Raw genomic sequence first — 23,175 nt, 5'->3', positions numbered from 1 at the left:
ACAAAAGTAAAATGGAGTGACCTGAAAGCACACTGTGGAAACATCTGGCAGACTATTGCTTATGCTGTCAGAGGGCATTTTATTTTTCTCCAAATGTGTTATTTTTATGTATTACCTCATAATCCAAGAAATTATATTAGCTAAAAGTGAACATCTAGCTTTTACTCCTTGATTTGAGATTAGCTTCTACAAAGACCTTTCTATCCCCCCTATCTGAACATGTTCTGACAAAAGCATGTGAATATAAAATATTTTATGATCAGTTTAAAGTTTCTCCATTTCAAGCTTAATTTCTAGATTTCATATTCTGCATACTCACATAGCAATGGAAATCTATCTTTGAAATATTAATTAAAAAAAAAGCACTTTGGCCTTTCCCTCAAGTGAAGATGAAAATATGCAGGTCTAAAGAAGTTTTTTAAGAAACAGATAAATGTGTTAAGAGTTAAGATGGCAACCTACATGGACATCAACCAGCAACTTCTGATCAATAGTAGAATAAGGCGGTGATGACTGGGACCTCCTCCAGGTTACAGGACTCTCTTCCTCAGAAGAAGATTCTGTAGAATGCCAAAAAGACATTAGTAAGTGATGACCACAACCATTGTGTTCATTTTTATAGTGTACCATTTCAATACCTTGGTATGTTTCTTGTAGCTTCTTTCCATTCAGGAAATACCACCTAATAAATTATCATGGGGCCAAGATCCTAGATTTCTGTTTTCAGGAGCAATGGCAGGCTCAAGGTTTGTTCTGTCGTAGATCTACATGGCTTTTCTGTTTTCAATATTAAGTGTACACTTGCTAAATATTTCTGTGTGAGAAGGTATCCAGTAAGACTGGTAGACAAATAGCTTCATTTAAAAAATAATATGTATCTAGGATAGGAAGAGCTAGGTGGTATCACTGGCCTCCCATACTAACTAGTAGAAAAAGAGCTCAACAGTGCATTAGAAGATGACAGATTAGACAACATTTTCAAGAGGAGAGTTGACCCTGCAATCTTAATCCCCCAATTTCCACTCAGTGATATATCTTGAAGTATTTCAATACAGTTGAAAAGTGAACAACTGAAAAGAGACAAAACCTAATGCTTTTTATAAAGCTGGGAATCTTTCTATAGCGACGTTGTGCACTAGAATTTTCTGCAGTGATAGAAATGTTCTGTATCTGCATTGTCTAATACAGTACTAGTAGCTGCACATGGCTATTGAGCATTTGCAATATTGCCAGTGTGCCTGAGGGGTTGGCATTTTAATTTTAGTTTTAATTTTAAAAGCCATATGTGGCTCTTGCTATCACAATGCACAGCTGAATTCTATAGTGTAAATATTGCCATTTAAAATGCAAATTTAGGGGTGCCTGGCTGGCTCAGTCCATAGAGTTCGCAACTCCTGGTCTCCGAGGTGGAAGTTCAAGCCCCTTGTTGGGTGTAGAGCTTACTTAAAAATACAAAAAAAAAAAAAAAATCTTTAAAAATGCAAATTTACCTGGATTCAAAGTCTGGAGTTTTGACATTAAGATTTATGATATAGTAAATAGCACCTGTGGTTAAAATCCAGTGAGAATATTTAGGCTCAAAAATCAGTAGATCTGGCTGAGTATCCCCAGAAAAAGTTTCACTAAGGGGGCACTTATGTCCCTGCTTATTGTTTTAGTGTGCTTGGACATTGAAGATAAACAGTACTATCCCTTTTTTTATTTGCAATATTGCTATTTATAGCTATGGTATAGACACCACAACTCCAAAAATCATGTATTTGCAAACACTTCTATGTTTTGAATATATTATCCAGAATGCACTCTACAATTTATGTCTGTATCTTGTGGCATAGTACTTTTGCAATTTATTATCTTTCTTCAGGAAACTTTTTTTTTCTCAAGTCTCTGGGTATGTTGTTAGGCTAAATAAGAAATTTGGGTGAGTGTTTGAGATTTTGAGGCAAATTTGTGGTAAGCTGCTCTGATTTCCTGCATAGTAAAGTATGTAATCTAGGTCTAAGTAGCACACACAATAAAATAATAGAATTTTAGAGTTGAAAAGAACTTCAGCTATTACCTACACAGATGCTATCCACTTCTCCCCCTTACCAATGTTCATATAATTTCTTTATTTAAGAAAAGGCAATATAAATAAACCTTAAAATTTTAGGTGTTTTCCCAGTATTAGCAAAATTAGTCCTAGTCAAACCAGAAAGATTCTGAGAAAAATATTCTTAAAGTTACTTTTCATGCAAGCTTATTTTCTCACAAGATAATATTTCTGTATGAGAGGACACTACTATTTAAAGAATTCTACCATTATCTGAGTCTCCTAAGAAGAATGGGGTTTTTAAGTTCAGGTCTTCAAAATATTTGATTTTTATACAGTACACTTATATGCCTTTTTTTGTTATTAACATTTTAATAAAATCTGTGTTATACGTTTTTAAACATTGGTTTTTTTTTTTTCAACGTTTATTTATTTTTGGGACAGAGAGAGACAGAGCATGAATGGGGGAGGGGCAGAGAGAGAGGGAGACACAGAATCGGAAACAGGCTCCAGGCTCTGAGCCATCAGCCCAGAGCCCGACGCGGGGCTCGAACTCACGGACCGCGAGATCGTGACCTGGCTGAAGTCGGATGCTTTACCGACTGCGCCACCCAGGCGCCCCGTTATACGTTTTTAAAGATGACTTGAGGACTCGGTCAGGCATTTTGCCCTTGCTAAATTTACTTAGGTTGGTTAAAAGTACATAGTGCCAGATTTTATAATCTAAGACATAAGGTTTAGCTTTATCTCAATATTTCACAAATCTATAATTCATTTAAACTCTCAAAAGCATATCATAAGATAAAATACTTATTTGAAATTATTATCACAAATTGTGAAGTGATCTTGTATGATTTTATTAACTTTTCATGTGTTTTGAGTAAAAACATCAATTTGTAAGAGTTAGGGATGTTTATAAGATACTATATATATTTTACTTTGGGGTGTTGAAATAACAAATTGGTAAATAAAACACATGCCTAAAACTACTCCACTTAATATTTCAATATTTTAAAGATTGCTTATACATTTTAGCCTGTTAAAACGGTCTCTCCCAAGTTCCTTTCCCATATTTTTCACACATGGTACAGAAACTAAAGTTGACATCTCCCGCCTCCCCAGACACATTCCTAACTACTACCCAACTTAAAGAGAAAAATAAACTTCAGAAAAACTACTTTCCATTTCTCAAAGGTCACCCATGACCACCCAATTGCCAAATCCAATGGCCTTCTGGTCTTAATTCTACTTGGCTTCCTTAACACTTTGATTCATTTCTTCTTGAAATTCTTTCTTAACTTCTGCAATACAGACTGTTAAATATTAGGTCCGTGTTTTGACTGTTCAAACTTTGTGCTTTGAATCACCTGATACTGCTGGGCAATTTTGAGGATTTTGTGAACTCCTTTGTCTGATGTCAATGGGCTTCTGAGCTTGTTCCAAAACAGACCGCTGAGGAACACTAAATGAAAAGACAGAAAAGCATGTGCCATGTCCTAATATTCATAAAGGGAATATATAGCTCAACATCAATAACAACAAAAAATTTTAACTATATGAGTATATATCAAACTAAAATAAGTAGAGCTGAAGTAAAATTTTCAAATTTCCATTTTCCCCCAAATGTGCTATTTTATCTAGAACAGAGCAACAATTTCCAAAATACAAATAAAATGTTTCCATATAGTATATGTTTCCTTTACATACCGTATTTAATTTCAAAAAATTCAATAAACTTTCTTTAAGGTAATATTCAGATATTATTATATACCTAGTAACACAGTGATAAACATAACTTAATATGTATGCGTTGATTTTAACAAAATAAAAACTTATTGTCATGTCAAATATTCCACTGTGATCATCCTGATTTTAAAAGCTTGATGTTTGCGTTTTTTAATGTCCTGGTTTAGATTTAATGTTCCTGATTTAGCTAAATGAATGGACATACAAATAGGACACTAGTTTTTAACATTAAAATTCAGGGAATATTCAGAAAGCTTTTTCGGACTGGTGCTGCTAAATTTTATAGTTGCTTTGGAATTTCCATATAGGAAGGACTTTGGTTATTGATCTAGGCCTAGAACATACTAGAGTCTTTTCTATGACCCCAAATTTCAGGAAAGACTCAAGTTTTATTTAAATTAAGTTTATAAATTTAAGATAAACCCGGGTGTCTCTGTGGGTTGAGCATCTGACTCTTGGTTTTGGCTCAGGTCATGATCTCACCTTTTGTGGGTTCGAGCCCCACCTCAGGCTCTTTGCTGACAGTGCAGAACCTGCTTGGGCTCCTCTCTCTCTCTCTCTCTCTCTCTGCCCCTCCCACGCTCGTGCTCTATCTTTCTCTCAAAAAATAAATAAACTTAAAAATTAATTAATTACTTTTAGAAATTTAATCATATTTAAAGTTAATATATTTGCTATTCATAAATTCAACAATCCCTTTAAAATGTGAACAGCCAATTGTAGTTTAACAGAAATATTACTTTTTATATGCTGGATTTTATTAAAGATATATCCCATGATACCAAAAAAAGATACATAAAATTAAACAGGTTTCTCCCTTTGCGGTCAGAAGGACCATGACAACTCATTTACTGAATGTAGAGAAAGCAAAAATTCCTAATCTTGCTTTCCAATTTTCCAAGATTTCTGCATATAAGTTAAATCTAAGTACCTAAATCTTCATATAAGTTAAATCTAAGTACAGAAATATATGGGGTTTTAAGTAATAATGAAGTAGGAATATACATACTACATAACATCAACACTATGCAATCTGTCCATACTGTCCAGTGTCTTGAATATAGTAGGTGCTCAATAAATATTTAGTGAAAGACTGAGTGAATGAATATAGGCTAAGATCTCTCCATCATAATCTGGAGTTGAAGGGGGTATAATTTTTAAGGAAAATCTACCTTAAAATTTAGTTTTTAGATATAACAGAAAGCACAAACATCTAAAATATGAAACACGATCTTTGAAAATCACTGAAGATCACCAATATTACAGAGATAAAAGGTACAGTGACTGTTATAAAATATCATTGATATAATATTGAGATTTAGATTTGATTTTTCCCTTAGGTCATTTCAGGCTTGTCCATTCCATGGCATTAGCTTCTGAGGTTAGGAATTCTGTGAGTGTTTTAATGTGTAGTACATGTACATGAAATTCATGATGTACTACATGATAAAATGTATAATCAAAGTACATGATACACGTGAAACTTCACATCTTTTTATTATAAAATACTAATTGAAAGCTGTCCAAGAATTCATTGATTTTTTAAATTAAATTGTGGATTTTATCAGCAAATTATAAAACTAAATGACACAGAGACTGCAGTATATCCAAATGTAAAAGATCTAGTTAATGGATTGCTGCAGTTAAGGTTTTAAATGTAGGCCAACAATATCATTTATGATGATGCTGTCATTAATATTTTAGTTTTGACTTTACACAAAACTTAGTGTCAAATAAATAAATACCTTTTAATTTTCCATGTAGTAGTAAGTTATGAGCAATTTGAATATAGAAATTAGAGACACATACCTTGAAGAGAACTTGACATAGTGTGCACAATCTTGATTGTAAGGCACTGAAGTAGATCTCTCTTGGACCTTAAAGACACAGGGAAATACTTTGGTAAAAATTTTTATCATAAATTCTTTTGAGTTATTAATCTATGGATGAAGATTCCTTTCTTCATATAGAGATATTTTCCTAAAAATACAACATATAAAATCTGATTTTCATAAATAGATTGTATTTTCCTAATTTTAGTATAACTTTATAGCTGCTTAACCATAATTTCTGATGGTATCCTTGAATTTTAGTATAATAACAGATTCTGGACATTATATAATCAAACACTTTAATTTTTGTATTGAATAATCTGTGCCCCAGAGAGGAAAATAACTTTTCTAAGAATTTACATCAAGTTAAAGGATATCTATAATCAGAATATAGGTCTCACAACTGCTAATTTAATGTTCTATATTTTCATATTACTTTTTATATCAAGTCCAAATTTCTCACTCAGAATTTAAGCTCAAACTTCTCACCCACTGACCCTTTTAAACTAACCCTAGATTTTCAAAAGCTGTAACACACACACACTACATCATTAAAATCTCTTGAGTCAAAACTCCCACCTTTAAGAAAGTATGTTTTTTTTTTTCACTTTACAATTTGACTATATTATGACAATCAGTTTTCCAAATACTTTTTCAATTCTAAATGAATTAGTTTGGTTTCTATTAATCCTTCATCTAATGCAGCAAAATGCTTGAGAAAAGAGCACATATAATGAATCAGCATCCATCAGTGGGGCACATTATTTTCTGCTAACATTAGTAGATAGGACCATGTAGTGTTGCCTTGCCTCATTTAGTTTTATATCATTAGGTTTCTACTTAAAATACTTTTTAACTAACCAAAACAAATAGGTTATTCTGGCATTCAACAAGGTAGTCACACTAGATTCTTTAGAAAGAAAAATTAAACATGTTACATTTTTTTAAAACTCTAGCATTTTCATGCTCATAAAGTCATTCTATAGGTTCTAGAAACGTGACTTATCAAGGTTGTGATCGATAAGAAATGAAAAATGTTGCTAATTGTTCACCTGTTTGGTAATGTGTATTTCCAAATGTAACCACATGTTTAGTAGTATGGATAATAAGCATCTTTTTCCATATTTGATTCACATGCCCTGGCATTATATTGACCCAGACTAGGTCTCCCTGGTTCATTAAACTGATCTCAGAAAGTTTATTGACACTAGTAAACCAGAGGCCAGGATTCCTCAGAAAAGATAAAGGCCAAAAATAAGAAAAACTAATGCCTAATAAGAATTGGCTTGTTGAATTTTGAGGAATTTGGTCCCAAAAAGGAGAAGATGATTAGTAAGAATAGTATGTATGAGACAAATGATGTATTCCAAACCAGTCAGGCATAACTCATTATATTTCCTGTTTAAAGAAGCATGCTTAAGGTAATAATTATCTGACAGTAGGAGTAAAGTCATAATTTCATAAGGCAGAGAGGGAGACATAAGGCCTTTTGTAATTAAATAATACAATCCAGTTTATGTTCCTTCTGCCAGTGGTTAGTATTTATAAAGTAATATTCTGTTATTCACTCCAGAGGACTGTTAGTATCAGAAGTAACATATTTAAAAAGAATAATTATCCATGAAAGATATCACTGTGAAGCATCTAGAAGGAAGAAATATAGTGATCTGGGACCCTTGTGCTGATTAAGAACAATGAGACTTATGACTCACTATTAATAAGGCAAGAATTTGAGTTCTTTACTCAGCCACCTGATTCATCCTTAGTGATCAAGAAATTTTTAGATGACTAGCTGTTATGAATGCTAGCTATGATGATAATATCTTGTCCTTATGGGAACTGAAACTGCAACTTGGGCTTCACCAATACCTTATGCTAAATGCTGTTAATACAGTCGTGAAAACAGAATCATCCTGGCTATGAGGACTGACTTGATTATTCCTATAAGTGTAAGAAAATAAACCACAGATTAAATGATCCAGATGCTGTCATAAACAGAACAGAGACAATGAACGGAAAAGGTATGTTTGATTGTGTTATAAGCTTAACTACCCAAGTTTTTTTATGAGCAATGTTTTTACTTAAAAGAATGACAAGACAACTATGATTATTCAACTTGGGCATTTGGCAGGCATTTTATTTAAAATCAGTGAAGTTAGCCAGTCAATTCAAGGAAAAAACAACTGATGTTATTTGTTAGTAGTGATAAAATTGAGCTTTGAAGTAAAAATTTAAATTTTAAATTTATTATCTGTCACCATATCAATAATCATTTTTCTGATGAAATTGGTGATATTAATAGATGCTGTTTATTGATGTTGTATAATGAAATGTGTAAATATTTGGAAAGATCTACATACACATTGAAATAATATTTTCCAACTGACCAATGTATTAAGATACAAAATTGTGCATGAGTAAAACATCTATTCATAGCAAATAATAGAACAATAGATTTTAATATTTATGAATATGCAAAATTTCACTGATAGGGTTTTAAGTTCCAGTTCCCTAGCTTTAGTGTATTATCAAAGAATATCCACAATTATCTGAAAAAGCTATGAAGATTCTCTCTTCCCAATTCCTAATATGTGAGAAGCCAGCTTTTACTCATATAATTCATTTAGCATATACTAAATATATGGTAACAAATGGGATGCAGAGCACATATAAGAATCCAGTTGTTTTCCATTAAGCAAAATGGAAAATAGTTATTGTTTGTTAAAAATTATTTCTTATGTTGACATATAATACTTTTAAATGAATTAGTAAATATTTTATTTTTTGTTTTAATTTCTAATACATTAAATATTGGATGACACAATCCACATAAACAAAAGTTTTTGGGGGGTCTTCAATGTTTAAGAGTATAAAGCATCCCTGAGACCAAAAAGTTTAAGAACCACTGTTTTAGGCACTTAATGTCACGGCAACTCATACTGAGAAACTTACTTCATTTCCTTTAGGATTTGGAACATATGGCTGCAATGGTTCTATTTGGACTTCAGCCTGAATTGAATGAAATACTTCATCATTGTCTGATGATTCATCTTCTTTGTCCTTTGAAACAAAAAGGAAAATAAATATTTTAATTGTTGTTAAAATACAAATAATATGAGTAATTCTATCATCCCAATGTAAAATTTAAAAGAATAATTTTCAAATATTAAAATTGATTTAAACCAGAAGATTCTAATAGTTTGTGGTTCTGGATTCCCTTTAGAATCTGAGGAGATTCTAGGGTTGCCTGGGAGGCTCAGTCGGTTGACTTTCCAACTTCGGCTCTCATGGCTGTGCTCATGACTTCAAGCCCTGCATCGGGCTCTGTGCTGACAGCTCAGAATGTGTAGCCTGCTTCGGATTCTGTGTCTCCCTCTCTCTCTCTGCCACTCTCCCACTTGGACTCTGTCTCTGTCTCTCTGTCTCTCTCTCTCTCAAAAAAAAATTTTTTTAAATTAAAAAAAAAATCTGAGGAGATTCTAATTGCATATGGACACAGATATCTGCATATATTTTCAGGGGGATCATTGACCACCTGCAGCTAATCTGTTAGATCCAGGTTAAGAATCTCCGGTCTAAAGCTTACCTCAAAATCTCAAACTGTCACTTTTAGTAAGCAGTTATAATTACAAAGTTTGGTCCTCCTGTGCAATGGAAGATCTGAAATATAGCAGTGCAAATATTTCTCACTAATTGAGCTCTAGGAGTTTAAGAAAGTTTCTGTTTTCACACTTAAGCCAATCAATATTATTTCTTCAACTCAGAGTAATGAAAATTAGTTTTCTTTCCTTTGGCTAAAGAACTCACATACGTCTCTAAATGCTAACAAATTTTTAGGTAATTCAAAAGATCTATGACTTTGATTTAATATTAATTCTTTTCTTTTCTTTTATATTTTTGTTAAGAATCACACATAAAGATATGAATGCCTGTACAAGATCCTAGGGTCATGGGATTGGTAACTATTATTTATTGACCTTTTCTTCCATGTTAGAATGGCTTCTCACATATATACTTAAAACACTGAATGACAATAAGTATGTGTCATGCTACCAATGCCATGGGTCTTGCATGAATGTATACAACTCTTTTTTATAAATGCAAAACCCATTAATTCAGTTGTTACTAGCGCTCATTGATATTAGTCAATTAGGTCCTTTCTTTGCTTGTTGCTTCTACCTTTTCTCAAGTTAAACATGTTAGGGAAATAATATGTGTTTAATTGGCTCAATGAACATAAACCAAAAGACTCACTTATCCAGACATTCAGACAAGATACATTTGTAATTACAACATTAATTATTATCAGATAAATGGATTTTGACACCAGGGTTTAATTTAGGATTCTTTTATGTAAATGGTTGTTGTGAAGTATTAGAAAACAACTGCTCTCTTAATCCTGCTGACCTCATTAATTTGCTTATAAAGACCACAAAATCCTTCACTGTCAGATTAGATCTGCCAAATTGAATTCAGCAACTCCAGCCAAATTATTTTAGAGGATTTGAAAGAATGAAGTTTTGACTATTCCAAAATAAGCTAAAGATAGTAGCATACTGCATTTCAAAAGAGTGCAGAGATGAATTTGTAACTTATGTCATGTTCAATGCAGACACTTCATTAATTATGTAAAATAGTGGAACATTAGTGAGACAAGTCATATATATGGTAACTATATACAAAATATTTTGGAAACTGCTTTACCGTTTCATTTTAACCTTGATTTAAACATACAAAATAAAAAAAATAGTATACTTCACTTAAATAGCAGAGTTCAGCATTCTATGGGGAAAAAGGCACATTAACTTAGAGGTTAGAGGAGTAAAACCAAAGTTGTTCTTTTGTCTTTAATTTTAATGAGTTATATTTGAAAGTTTGAGCTATGGTAATAATTTTTAAATATCCAAAATAGTAGTTTTAAAGGTCTATACAGTGTTCCTTTATTGGTTAAGGGAATAATAGGTAGAAAACTAATAATTAAAGCTATATCTCTACAAAGATATTAAACAATTACCTGGATTATTCAAGCAACTTTTTCTTTCTCAAATTTAGTCATAATTACCTGGAAATTTTAGGATAATTTATTTGAAGCACAAATTATTAAGTTAATTTTCCTTGGGACACAAGGAATATTTAGCTCATTTGGTTTTACAGAGGGAAAACATGAGCATGGACTAGTATGTTTCTCTGCATATTTGATTCAGTAAAAATATCAGAAAGTCTTACATTTGCAACTTGTCTCAATTCTTCCTCGTGCTGATTAAAGATATCTTCCCATCTGCGCTGGCACCTTCTCCTGCAGGCTTCTAAATCTGAGATCTCAAACTCTTCAGGTCTCTGTGATAGCTTTGCCCGGAACTTCTTTGGTGATAGTCTTTTTGCCAATGCCTGCCTTAGACTAGAAACTTTTGATTTTTTCTTCCCTGCCTGTTCTGGTTGAGAGTAAAACATGTTTGAAGACAGACTTTCCATCAAGGTTTGCAGTGGACCAAGTGGCTTTGAGTTATGTGAGTTTGGTGCTCGAAGTAAGTCTCTTGATAGTCCCTCTATCAGTTCTTGAACTGAGTCAACTGCCTGTGGGGGCTCTAGTGCCCAGATGTGTGCCTGAGGTGACCCTTCAATTTGCCCCTCTACTGGAATGAGCACTTGAGTATCCAAATGTAGTGGCAACAGCACATGGTGGTTCTGTGACAGTAGGGGCAGGAATACCTGGGCATGTACTCGTAATGACTCAGGTTCCTCTGCCTCAGTCTCTGCCTGTGTGGGCTCAACAGCCTGTTCCTGTACCTCTGGCTGTTCAGGTACCTGGTTCTGCTCCAGCTGTTGTTCAGGTAACTGGTTCTGCCCCTGGTGTTGTTCAGGGGCCTGACCCTGCCTTTGTTGTTGTTCTGGTACTTGATCTTGACCCTGAAATTCCTCTGGTACCTGGTCCAGATCCTGTGGCTCTTCTGATGCCTGGGGCTGGGCCTGAGCCTGCTGTTCTTTTGGTACCTGGGCTTGTAGCTGTAGAGGCCTAGGTGTCTTAACCTGAGCCTGTAGTGGCATGAGCATCCAGGCTGCCCTCCGTAGTCTTGGAGGTGCCTTAACCTGCATCTGTAGGGGCCTAGATGCCTTCGCCTTAACCTGAGCCTGTAGTGGCTTAAACACACGAGCTGCCCCTTGTAGTCGCTGAGGTGCCTGGGCTTGCCCCTGTAGAAGCCTAGGTGCATTGTCCTGAGCTCGTAGTGGCATGAACACCCTGGCTGCTCCCTGTAGATGCTGAAGTGCCTGGACCTGTGGCTCTTCTCGATCAGGCAACCACCTTGGCTGAGAGGGTTCTCCATGCAGAACTCTAAGTGGTCTGCATCTACTGCTAGTTGGCAGTCTCAGAAGCTCATGAGTACAAGAAGGTCCTCTAGAAGGAAACACACAAATGATTGCTATATAGTAAGAACTGCCAGCGGAGTGAAGCCACTCAGGCTTCACTTTTTTTTTTAATTTTTAAAAATGGACATTTTCTGCAATAAAGGTATTTTCAGTAAATCTTTCTTGAATCATTCCTATAATGTCTGAAGTATTCTTTGTATTACTAATATACTCAATATTAATTACCTCATAAACTACTTTATCATTCTACTACCAGAAATGAAAGAATCTTTGAATAGTAATAAAAATTTTCCTCAACATTTCCATTCAAATATGTTTTGAAAAAAAAAAAGATCTGTTATTTGTTGTATCAGAAAGGATTACTCTTCTGAGTCAAATGCAACAGTACAGGATCAACTGTCTTACATAAATTGCTAACAACAAATTATATGCAATTTATCAAACACACCTGAATCTTCTCATGGTGTACTGCTCCTTAATAGCTTCTTCTCTTTCAAATATCAGAGGTATTCCTTTGTATAAAAAAAAATTATACATAAAAATCAGCAGAGATTGATGCAATTTACCTTAGTGAATTTTCACCATTTAATGCTCAGGATGTCAAGTAAATTTACAAGGACAAAAAAGTAACCCTTCAAATCACACCTGGTTGGTAATGTAGACAATATCCTAGTTCTTAGAACCACTTTTGCAGCACAGTGAAGCTATTCCATACAGATTAATTTCTCTGGGCACAGGAAAGGGAATTTAAAAATTTGGTTGCTGTAATTCTAAAGAGAAATAATTCAGAAAGACAAAGGGAGAAAGGGACAAGAGGAACTCTAGATGGTTTCTGAGCATGGCCTACATGTGTGTGATGTAGATGCAAGAACTTTATGTCTTGGGCCCACATCTATCTTTGGTCCTTTCGATGAGGATCTTTGAAAATGAGGATCAGGATCTTTGGTCTTTTCAATGAGAAGGTGAAAATCTCAATTCTGGGTTTTACACTTACATTCAACATGTTCAGCTTCTTTCATTTCAGCTGTGCTGTACCGAAATAGAGAAGCTTACAAACAAGAGATTTCTTTTGAATTTCCTATATAAAAGTGTTTAGGGTAACTATATTTATATCTAAGAAATTCCCACATAAATGTGGCTTTTTCTGCAGGTAAGATTCTGGAAATCTTGCAGCTCTGGAAATTAGCAAATTCTCAAGTAGAAATGGGGTCTTCCTGCACCAAATTCAGACTGGCTGGCTTTTGTAATGCTGGTCCAGTGAATTTTCCACATGGTTAAATAAAATAATTTCTGCTGTTTCTCACTCCAAAATAGGATACATATAATTATGCAGGAGGAATAAACTCTATTGCAATAAATTCTGTAGCTATACTGAGAATGCCTGCTATGTTTCAGGTTTCTCCTTTTCCACTACATCACCACTCACAACACTGCCTATGGTGCCCCAAATTAAACGTGGAATATACCATACAACCTATAAAGTTAGAACTTCCTAAGTAGTTTACTCTGGATTTGATGAAAATCTATCCTGCCATTTTTGGCATTAATATACAGAAACTAACTTTTATTTGTATAAATTAGTTCTTTTAATTACATCTTATAGTTGGAGGTTAGTGTATAAAACAAACTTTATATAGTACACAGAAATTACTTCAGAATTAACAGTCAATAAATGAGTAATTATAAATCCATTTATCTCAATGGAGTTAATTAAAAAAACAAAAAAGCAGTAAGATATAGATTTTGTTATATTTTTATTTATTTTTTCTTTACTTAGGAGTTTTCTTAAAATAAATTTGGCACATCACAAAATTATTCTGGATGCATTCAGGGTTTTTGTAAATATAAACATTTGCCAGTTCTAATCAGTATCAGTTTAATCCTATGTATATATACAGATGACCAGGTGAGAGGTAATTAATTGCACATGGAATATTAGTGGAAAAACTAAATATCAAAGGCCTCAGAATTTTTACTTTCAATGTAATTCTTAAGAAAATATTATTTTTTCCTGAAAAAAATGAATAAATTTTGCTTGCATCTAAATATCCATTCCAGTAAAATGAAAGTTCACATATTCTAACCTTTTTTCTGTCTCTTTTTAATGATTCCAGTAAGATGCTTCTTTAATGACTCAACAACATGTCCTTCATTTTTTATATTCTGAACAAAAGGGTGATGAAGCATGTTTGCAGAAGTAGGACGAAATAGGAAATTTTTTATCATGCACTTTTCCATGAAATTGTGGAACTTACGAGACCTAAAAGAAATGAGTCAGAGATAAAAGAGTATCCTCAGGACTACTATATTTTCTCCCACCCTCACACACATGCCACTCTGCAGATCATATTTTTGGAGAGAGTTGCCTCTAGTTATAATTGTCTTTTCAATTGCCATATATCCTGCAGCTTGACAATATACATTATACTACAGATAAGCCAGAGTCAATGGCATTTAAATAGTAGTAGAAACTTCAAGGAGTACAGAAATATGTACATGGTAAAAAGTCAAGTGATGGTATGGCAATGAAGTGGTTAATGCAATATATGCAGGTCATGAGACTAGACTGGTCAGCCAACAGGAGTCATACTTTGAAGCCTGAATGTTTCACTTGACTATATGTATTTTGAGCTATGGAGGTGTAGGTATGATGATCCAAAAAAGGATGTTAATAGCAACAGGACTAACTAATCTTATAAAATGGCCCATGAAAACAGATGTGGCCAGAAAGCCTGAATCTGTGGTAAGGGTTAAATTGAATCACAAGGAAAAATGTCAGCAATCAAATCACAGTCACCACTTTCACCAGGGCAAGCAATAAATACTAAGAATAAGCATGAGCTTCAGACATTCAATCAAAATGCTTCAGTGTAAAGGGTTCCCAAGTTTAGTTGGCTGGTAGCACTCTGGAAGAACAAATTCTCTCCTTTAGATCTGTGGATGTTTTTCAATGGGCTGAACAACTGAGTTATAGATCACAATCACTGACAGCCTATCTAGGCATAGTAAGAAACATCACAAACAAATGATTTCTATTGGTCCATGCCATTAATGAAGAAACAACTAAACATGCCATTAATTCCAGGGCAGTGACATCATCATAATATATATGGAAGGTATTACTTATTTCTAGTTGACTAGCTAGCTTTTAATGAAAACTAATCATTAAGATATTAGTTTTTAGGAAATACTGTCCAACAAAGATGTTGAAACAGGATTATAAAATTAATTAAAACTCATGTGCTACATAAAAAAATGTCAAGTTAATGTGTTTAGAAGATTAAGTCATTTATCTTTACCATCCACTGGATTTGACTTTGGGGGCAGATTCCCGCAAAATAACAAAGAGGGCTTCCAGGGGCTGAAGGTTACACAGGGCTGCAAAGGAAAATAGATATGTTTAGAATGAATGAGAAGGGTAACAACAGAGCACATTCCTCATTCCAGAGGGGATTCTCAGTGTTCTTTCACATTTCATATTAAGGAGACACTGAGGAATAAGTAGATACATATTAATGTAGTCAGAGGAAAAGCTCATTTTAATGCAAACGGTACATTATATTATTTTAATTTTTTAATGTTTATTTATTATTGAGAGACAGAGAGAGACAGAGCATGAGCAGGGGAGGGGCAGAGAGAGAGGGAGACACAGAATCTGAAGCAGGTTCCAGGCTTTGAGCGGTCAGCACGGAGCCCAACGCGGGGCTCAAAGTCACAAACCTCAAGATCATGACCTGAGCTGAAGTTGGACACTTAACCCACCGAGCCACCCAGGAGCCCCCAAACAGTCCATTTTATAAGATCCTCAAGCATCGCCATCGTCAGGTGTGGCAAATTAATAATAAATTACACTGGATACAAATTTCAAAATGTGTGATGGATGATTTCTATCTAGAGATGTAAACCCAAAATGAAGACAAATACTCTTCTGTATTTTGTGTTGTAGGTATCTGTAGTTATAAAATTGTAATTATAGGCCGAAAAAATCAACAAAACAAGTAGCTAAGCACAATAATATATAAAGAATGATTTAGTGGTCTAAAAAGATGAGAATAATCTGTTTTGGAAGCTGACAGTCCTAGGAAAAGAGGTAGATATAGTGTAACAAATTGGTAAATATATTGTAGTATATTTATTTAAATTAAATTAAATTAAATTAATTGTTAAATATAGTGTAGTATAAATAGTAGATACAGTATAACAAATTGTTACCCTCTAGAGTAAGATCACTTGGGTTCAAATCCTAGTTCTGCCTTTGTGACCTCAAACAAATTACTTAACCTATCTGTGCCTAAGTTTCTTTATCTGGGAAAAAAAATCAAGAATTCCTTCAAAGAGATGTCGTGAGCATTAACCTACACATAAAAGTGTCTGGCACAGAGTAGGCACTTAGTAAATATTAGCTATTGGTATTATAATAAAGATTTTAACTATCTGACACTTCAGGTCTGTGCCAAATTACAGGACTTTCATTCTCTTTTTGAAACACACATCTATATATATATATATAAAAAGCCTATTCCAATATGTGCTATATTGGAAAATATCCCCAAAGGAGAGCCACGGTATAAATTTATTTTTTTCTTAATATATATTTTTTATTTTATCAAGTTTTTAATTTTAATCACAGTATAGTTAACATACAGTATTATACTAGTTTCAGGTACATAATTTAATGACTCACAATTCTATACATTACTTATTGCTCATCATGATGTGTACTCTTTAATCCCCATTACCTATTTCACCCATCCCCCTAACCCACCTCCCCTCTGGAAACCACCAGTCTGTTCTCTATAGTTAAGAGCCTGTTTCTTGGTTTCTCTCTCTCTTTTATTTCCTCTGCTCATTTTTTTTTTTTGTTTTTAAATTCCACATATAAGTGAAATCATATGGTATTTGTCTTTCTCTGATGGACTTATTTCACTGAGCATAATAGTCTCTAGTTCCATCCATGTTGTTGTAAATGGCAAGATTTTATTCTTTTTTGGCTGAGTAATATTCCCTGTAGATAGATAGATAAAATGATAGATAGATAGATGATAGATAGATAGATAGATAGATAGATAGATAGATGATAGATATATGTGTGTATGCCACATCTTTATCCACTCATGTATGATGGACACTTCCATAATTTGGCTATTGTAATAATGCTGCAATTATAATTGGGGTGCATATGTCCTCTCAAATTAGTGTTTTTGTATTTTTGGGGTATATACCAAGTAGTGTGATTACTGGATTATAAGGTGGTTCTATTTTTAACTTTTTGTGGAACCTCCATACTCTTTTCCACAATGACTGCAAAAGTTTGCATTCCATCAACAGTGCAAGGGGATTCCTTTTTCTCCACACCCTCACCAATAAATTTCATCTAATATTACAGGTGTGTCATTCATGTGAGGACAATTTGATATCAGTGACTCTTTAGAGTCATCGTTTCTCTCCCAAAATACATCTCCAGAAAAACTATAATGCCAAACTAGCTTCTTATGATAGTAGGAAAAAACTCCCCAGGGTGCTTTCATTAGAGTGATATAAAGGCACTTGCTCAAAGGTCAAGTTTTTGGTTCAATTACATAGGTAAAGATTAACAGAGGTACAGTTTTATACTTGATGGCAGAATTATCCCCAAGCTCAAAAGATCAGGATCACATTTTGTTCTTTTCATTCCCCTACTCTAACCATCCAGTCACCAGATTCTGCCCTTTAAACATATTTTAAGTGAGTTTGTACAATACTAAACAGTTGTCATTTATTAACATTTGAGCATCATTTAGTCAACTAACAACACCCCCAGGGGTCAAGAGCTAGAGCATAGACTAAGGAAGTTGTCATTAAGGGAAATGAGAAGTCCACAAAGGAATGGAGTACAGGGTGGGTACAAGAGCTATGTCAAACAGTGGAGGTTTCCTATATAGTCTAATTTTAGGAATTCCAGTAAATGCTCCCTTTACCCCACATATAACATGCCTAAATATTTTACCATTAGAGTCTCATTACTTTGAAATAGCAAGCCTACTTTAAAAATACATTTATAGAGGGTATAATGCTAAGTGAAATAAGTCAGACAGAGAAAGACAAACACCATATGATTTCACTCATATGTATAATTTAAGAAACAGAAAGAAAGAAAGAAAGAAGAAGAAAGAAAGAAAGAAAGAAAGAAAGAAAGAAAGAAAGGAAGGAAGGAAGGAAGGAAGGAAGAAAGGACCCAAGCACTTAAGAAGATCCTGGCGTGCAATGGTACAGGTCTTTTCTCCTCTGGGAACCTCTACATCACCCTTTTAGTGAGAAGATGTTCTCCGTGCCCCCCCTTTTTTTTTTACATCTCTGGGAGAGAGACACCAAAAAAAGAGAGAAAGAAATAAATTTTCTTATCTGGACCTCAGAGTCAATTATCATATAATTGTAACTTTGGAGGGCCACCCCCTCTGAGACGGTAATTATCAAAACCTGGAGGATTTCTACAGTTAAGTTAATGACAATCATTTCTATCCAAAGTTAATACTCCAGGCAATATAGGAGGCTGGTGAAAGACCAATGTTTTAGCAGAGTGGCTATTTCAAGTTACTCATCACCAAAGTTTCAGCCTTCTGATTACTTATTTAGGCATGTTGGTCTTATTTTTTCTCATTGTAAATTAAGAAACTCCTGGTCCTCACACATCTTTTGTAAGAAGTTTGCCATTTGTGTATTCTGTGCAAAACTCCTTCTCTGTAGTCCTTCTGTGAGTTTGCTCATTACTCCTTTTTTTTCTCCCATGATTTAATATTTTGGAATGAAAAAATTAAATAAAATAAAGGTGAATTAGGAAGTACAAATCTTCAAAATGTAGAAAGACAGTTTTTTTAAAGACATGGTAAGGAACATTCCAAAACAACAAAAAACATATACTCTTTGATGCAGTCATGCATCCTAAAAAAACACATACATCAACACTCATATGAAATACCATATTGTTAAGAGAAGAGGGAGAAGAAGAAGAAGAAGAAGAAGAAGAAGAAGAAGAAGAAGAGGAGAGGGGAGGAGGAGGAGGAGGGGGGGAGGAGGAGGAGGAGGAGGAAGAGGAGGGGGAGGAGGAAGAGGAGGAGGAAGAAGATGGAGAACAAGAAGAAGGGGTAGGAGAAGGGGAAGAAGAAGAGGAAGAGGAGGAGGAGGAGAAAGAGGTGGAAAAAGAAGAGGAGAAGGTGCTGCTGCTGCTGCTCAATCTAATATAATCTAAGCATGTTTCACAAAGACAAATAATCAAGAGGTGATGAGCAATAATATGCATCTTCCCAGTCTCATTTCAATTTTATATATGTGGCCATCACTAAGTTTTTATTCACCCAAAACAGATGCTTTGCAGTTCTGGGGGCATGAAAAGAGGGACAAGTTACCATTATTTCTACCCCTTGAAGTTACTCCCATTGGACTTGAAATACAGTATTAAGATATGTCAAACTTATAAAGCTTGTTGTCTGGACATTGTGCCGACAGACCATGCAGGAACGTGGGAACCTATAGGATCTCCTTAGAAAGGGATAAGCAAAGAAATTCCACTCCACCCATTTGCCCCTCAAAAAAACACTCCAGGTATTTCTCTCACTTCTCTTCCAATGACACAAGGAATGTATGTATCATTTATATCTTTAGATTTAGGTATTGAGGACAGTAGATATGTCCTGCTTATGGGTGTCATACATTAGATGGCTATCAATCATTTATATCTAAGTTCACATTTAATTTTCACTTTCCTACCAGAAAGCAGTGTGCTGAGAGAACCGAATACTAACAGATCATTTAAATGATGGGGGTGAGGAGGAAACAAGAGGAAACTGAATCTTCTGAGCAATTAAGGACACTGGAGTTGCTAAAAGGAGCAAGGAAGGCACCAAAGGTGAGCTGACTGACTCCAAATGAAAAACAAACAAACAAACAAACAAACAAACAAAAAACCACTCACTTCCCAGAGTTGAGGATTGGTTTATTTTCAGTGAAACACTGGAGGATTCTCTTAACTGTCATAGTCTGCAGCAGTAGCAGTGTGTGACTATAAATGTTCTGGAACCTAAATACTCCACCAATAACTATGTACTGGAAAGGCTTCAGATTCTCATTAGTTATGACTGTCAGTACCAAATAATTTTGATGCTAAATTGAAATAAAACTCAATAAGCCTAAAATAAAATATCATAAGAGAAAAGCACAAACTCTTTATAGATATATCTTGCCATTCTGACTAGAACATTTGATAATCACTCAGAAGTCCAGTATTTACGGTTTGGCAATAGTGTGGCATCTGTCTGACCAAGACAAGCTGACTGGTGCAAGTTGCAGATTTGTATAGCATGCTTCCCTAGCTTTTAACAAATAAACATCATTTTTACTCACGAGGAGCCCCTTCAGCCATTTCAATAGCAGTGATTCCCACTGACCACACATCACTCTGCAAAACAAAAAATGAACCCAAAGTCACCTAAACTGGAAAATTAATAGTATTTAGAATTTCAAAACAATCTTTGGTTGGGGGAGTGTCAATGACAGAGCCATTTTATGGGTTTTCTACAATGAACCTTCATTATAGAATGGTGTTGTAGGAAGATGTTATCTAAGCTTGTGATCTGCCAGTACTACACCACACAACAGAACGATATGGGATAGGGTTCAGTGTAGGGAAAATTCATCTTGAATGTATTGCTATTGCTGCCTTAACTGAAATAACAAAAGGAGCTTGCTGTGAAGAAATCCAATCACATAGACCTATTAACTGTGCCCTCTTAGATAAATGATTTAACCCTCTGTACCTCAATTTTACCCTATATGAAATTGGGATAATAATGATATCCACCTCATAGCACTGGTATGAGTATTAAATGAGATACCATATATAAAAAGCATTTTCAGCAGTTACTTGAATATAGTAAATTGATAATATAATTATTGTTATTCTAGGAAATGATATTCCAAGAGGCTCAAGGAAATTATCCTCACTATTAACTGTACTTCGTTTAGAACGTGGAAAGGGCACAGGGCTGTAGGTACACTGGCTGGCTGGATGACTCCTAAACAAGTCAATTGAATTCTGAGAATCTCAGCTAATAGAGTTCTTAGCTTCAAATGATTGTTGTGATGGTGTAAGTTGAAGCTTTCTTTCAATTAAATGAGGCTAAAAATGAAAAAAAAATAAATGATTAATATAGGTGAAAGTCCTTTGAAGACTGCAAAAAAATTTGTACAGGCATAAAGCATCATTTTTACAGCAAGCCACCTAAAAGAACATTATGCTTCCATAGTCTCCATAGCCTGTAATAGAAATAGACTATAAACTCTCAATGGATCTGCTTGCAGATCAAGCAGAGGGCATTTAAGGAAAAGGGAAAAGAGATGACACTTGAATTAATCAACTTCAAGTATTGAGCTCTAGGTTCCACACAATGAAGCCACAATGAATTGTTTGGATGACTTATGATGTGAAGACTGAATGTGGTTTTTCCAGTCTATAGCAAATGGAGAGTTTTCTTTCCACATCAGGTTTTTTAAATGTGTACATAGATGTATATTGTCCAAATTGCAATTTCAGTGGAAATTTTAATAAATACCATGAATTGTTACTTAATTTGTCTATTCCACTGATTTTCAGTGGTCTGGAGGCGAACCATGACAAGGATTTTCTCCATTACCCTGAGTAATCGAATTATTTTTTTTTTCTTTTTGAAGCTAAGTTACTGTGGGGATTAATAATTGGCTTTACATTCATTCATTTTTAGGTTTACAAAGTTCTCTGCCCCTGGAAGTTAAATTTCCATATAAAGCCACATAATATAATATTTTTCCCAAGAAGTTGCAAGCAACATGAACTAGACATTCTTCCTCAAATGTAGATAATTACCAGTGGTCTATGTTGTCTATATTCTTAGAAAATATTACATTTATGCATATAATCAAACCACAAATAAGAATAGCAGCTAGTCTTTCTTATTAGAGTTTAATGTGAAAGGAGTTGCCTGCTTTTTATTTTTTATCATTTACAAATAAATATTAGTTAAAAGTCCTTTCCAATATTTGATTCCCACTATGTGAATCTTCACACTTACTCTGTAATCATAGGAGCGTCTTGGGTCCTCATCACAGTCAATCACCTCAGGTGCCATCCAGTATGGCGTCCCAATGAAACTATTTCTCCTCCCATTAGTTCTGCTCACCTGGGCACTCACTCCAAAATCCACTGCAAAATTCAGCATATGTCAAAATAATTAATCAGTAACAAAAAGCTCAATAAGTTATTGCTTTAACTTGGAAAGCCAATACAAAATCCACAATGGATAACAGATTTTCATTCCAGCCCAGAAAACTTTACCATGAAGTCCACTCCAGAAATACTGAGAATTAGGTTTTTGCTTCTATTTATGTTGGAAAGAGACTCAGAAGTGCTACTATAAATCTACAGTAGGTTTGGCTGAAAGTTTACCATGAATATTAAAAATAAAGTTCCATCAGTATACCCTGAACCTCTGAAGTGATAACATATGTAGTGTTTGGAACTGCCACCAAGCTGAAGGAAGACCAACACTATAAGCAACATCTAAGAAATCTAAAACCTATTAGTAGCTTATTAGGAAGCCTCGCTCATGACATTAGAAAGTCCTATTACACCAATAAAGAAAAATGAGTTTTCTGCTAGAATTTAGTTTAAGTTCTTCTACAGATCTTCTGAATCAGATGCATATATTTACTGTGGTATCTATATCTTAGGTTAGACTGTAAAAGTTCAGTCATCTATTAATCTGTGGGATACATTATATGAAAATATTTAGTATGGTATCCTCAGTAACAGACAGAAAAAAGGCTAAAGTAGACTAGGGTTATTTAGTCCAGAAAAAAAAGATGAAAAATGAAAGTAGATGAAATTTTTCAGGGATGAAAAATGAAGTAGATTTTCTAATTTAGAATGGTTTCCAGGAATCTAGAGGATGGATAGCAACACTGTCTAAATAGTAGTTTGAAGAATTTAGGAGAGGAAATGAAAAATTAAAAAGTTAAGAGCTTAAAGAAGTCTTTAAGGAAAGATTTAACAAGAATAAAAAATGCCTATAATATGTGCAAATCATCAGTGGGTATTGAACAATCTCATTATCTACATATTTTTGGAGAACAGGTTAAATCAGAGCCCAGCAGTCTCACTATCCCTGAGGGCCAACTTAAAGGGCCAAGAGA

General features: G+C 34.4%; 1 protein-coding gene across 2 annotated transcripts in view; it reads right to left on the bottom strand.

Moving 5' to 3' along the window:
* Nucleotides 1–23,175, bottom strand: part of NRK (Nik related kinase) — a 147,125-nt gene that overhangs the window by 36,771 nt on the left and 87,179 nt on the right. For both annotated transcript variants that reach the window (XM_045471500.1, XM_045471501.1), the window contains exons 8-17: nt 22,056–22,186; nt 20,353–20,407; nt 15,276–15,354; nt 14,061–14,236; nt 12,425–12,488; nt 10,837–12,004; nt 8,563–8,670; nt 5,588–5,655; nt 3,400–3,494; nt 463–560 (exon numbers count right to left, since the gene is read on the bottom strand). In XM_045471500.1, coding sequence (XP_045327456.1) covers nt 463–560; nt 3,400–3,494; nt 5,588–5,655; nt 8,563–8,670; nt 10,837–12,004; nt 12,425–12,488; nt 14,061–14,236; nt 15,276–15,354; nt 20,353–20,407; nt 22,056–22,186 — 2,042 coding nt within the window. The remainder of the gene's footprint in view (nt 1–462; nt 561–3,399; nt 3,495–5,587; nt 5,656–8,562; nt 8,671–10,836; nt 12,005–12,424; nt 12,489–14,060; nt 14,237–15,275; nt 15,355–20,352; nt 20,408–22,055; nt 22,187–23,175) is intronic.

The sequence above is a fragment of the Leopardus geoffroyi genome, chromosome X, assembly GCF_018350155.1.
Source record: "Leopardus geoffroyi isolate Oge1 chromosome X, O.geoffroyi_Oge1_pat1.0, whole genome shotgun sequence".
NCBI lineage: Eukaryota > Metazoa > Chordata > Mammalia > Carnivora > Felidae > Leopardus > Leopardus geoffroyi.
The sequence above is the reverse complement of the archived record's forward strand: the minus strand, read 5'-3'. Positions and strand labels throughout refer to the sequence as shown.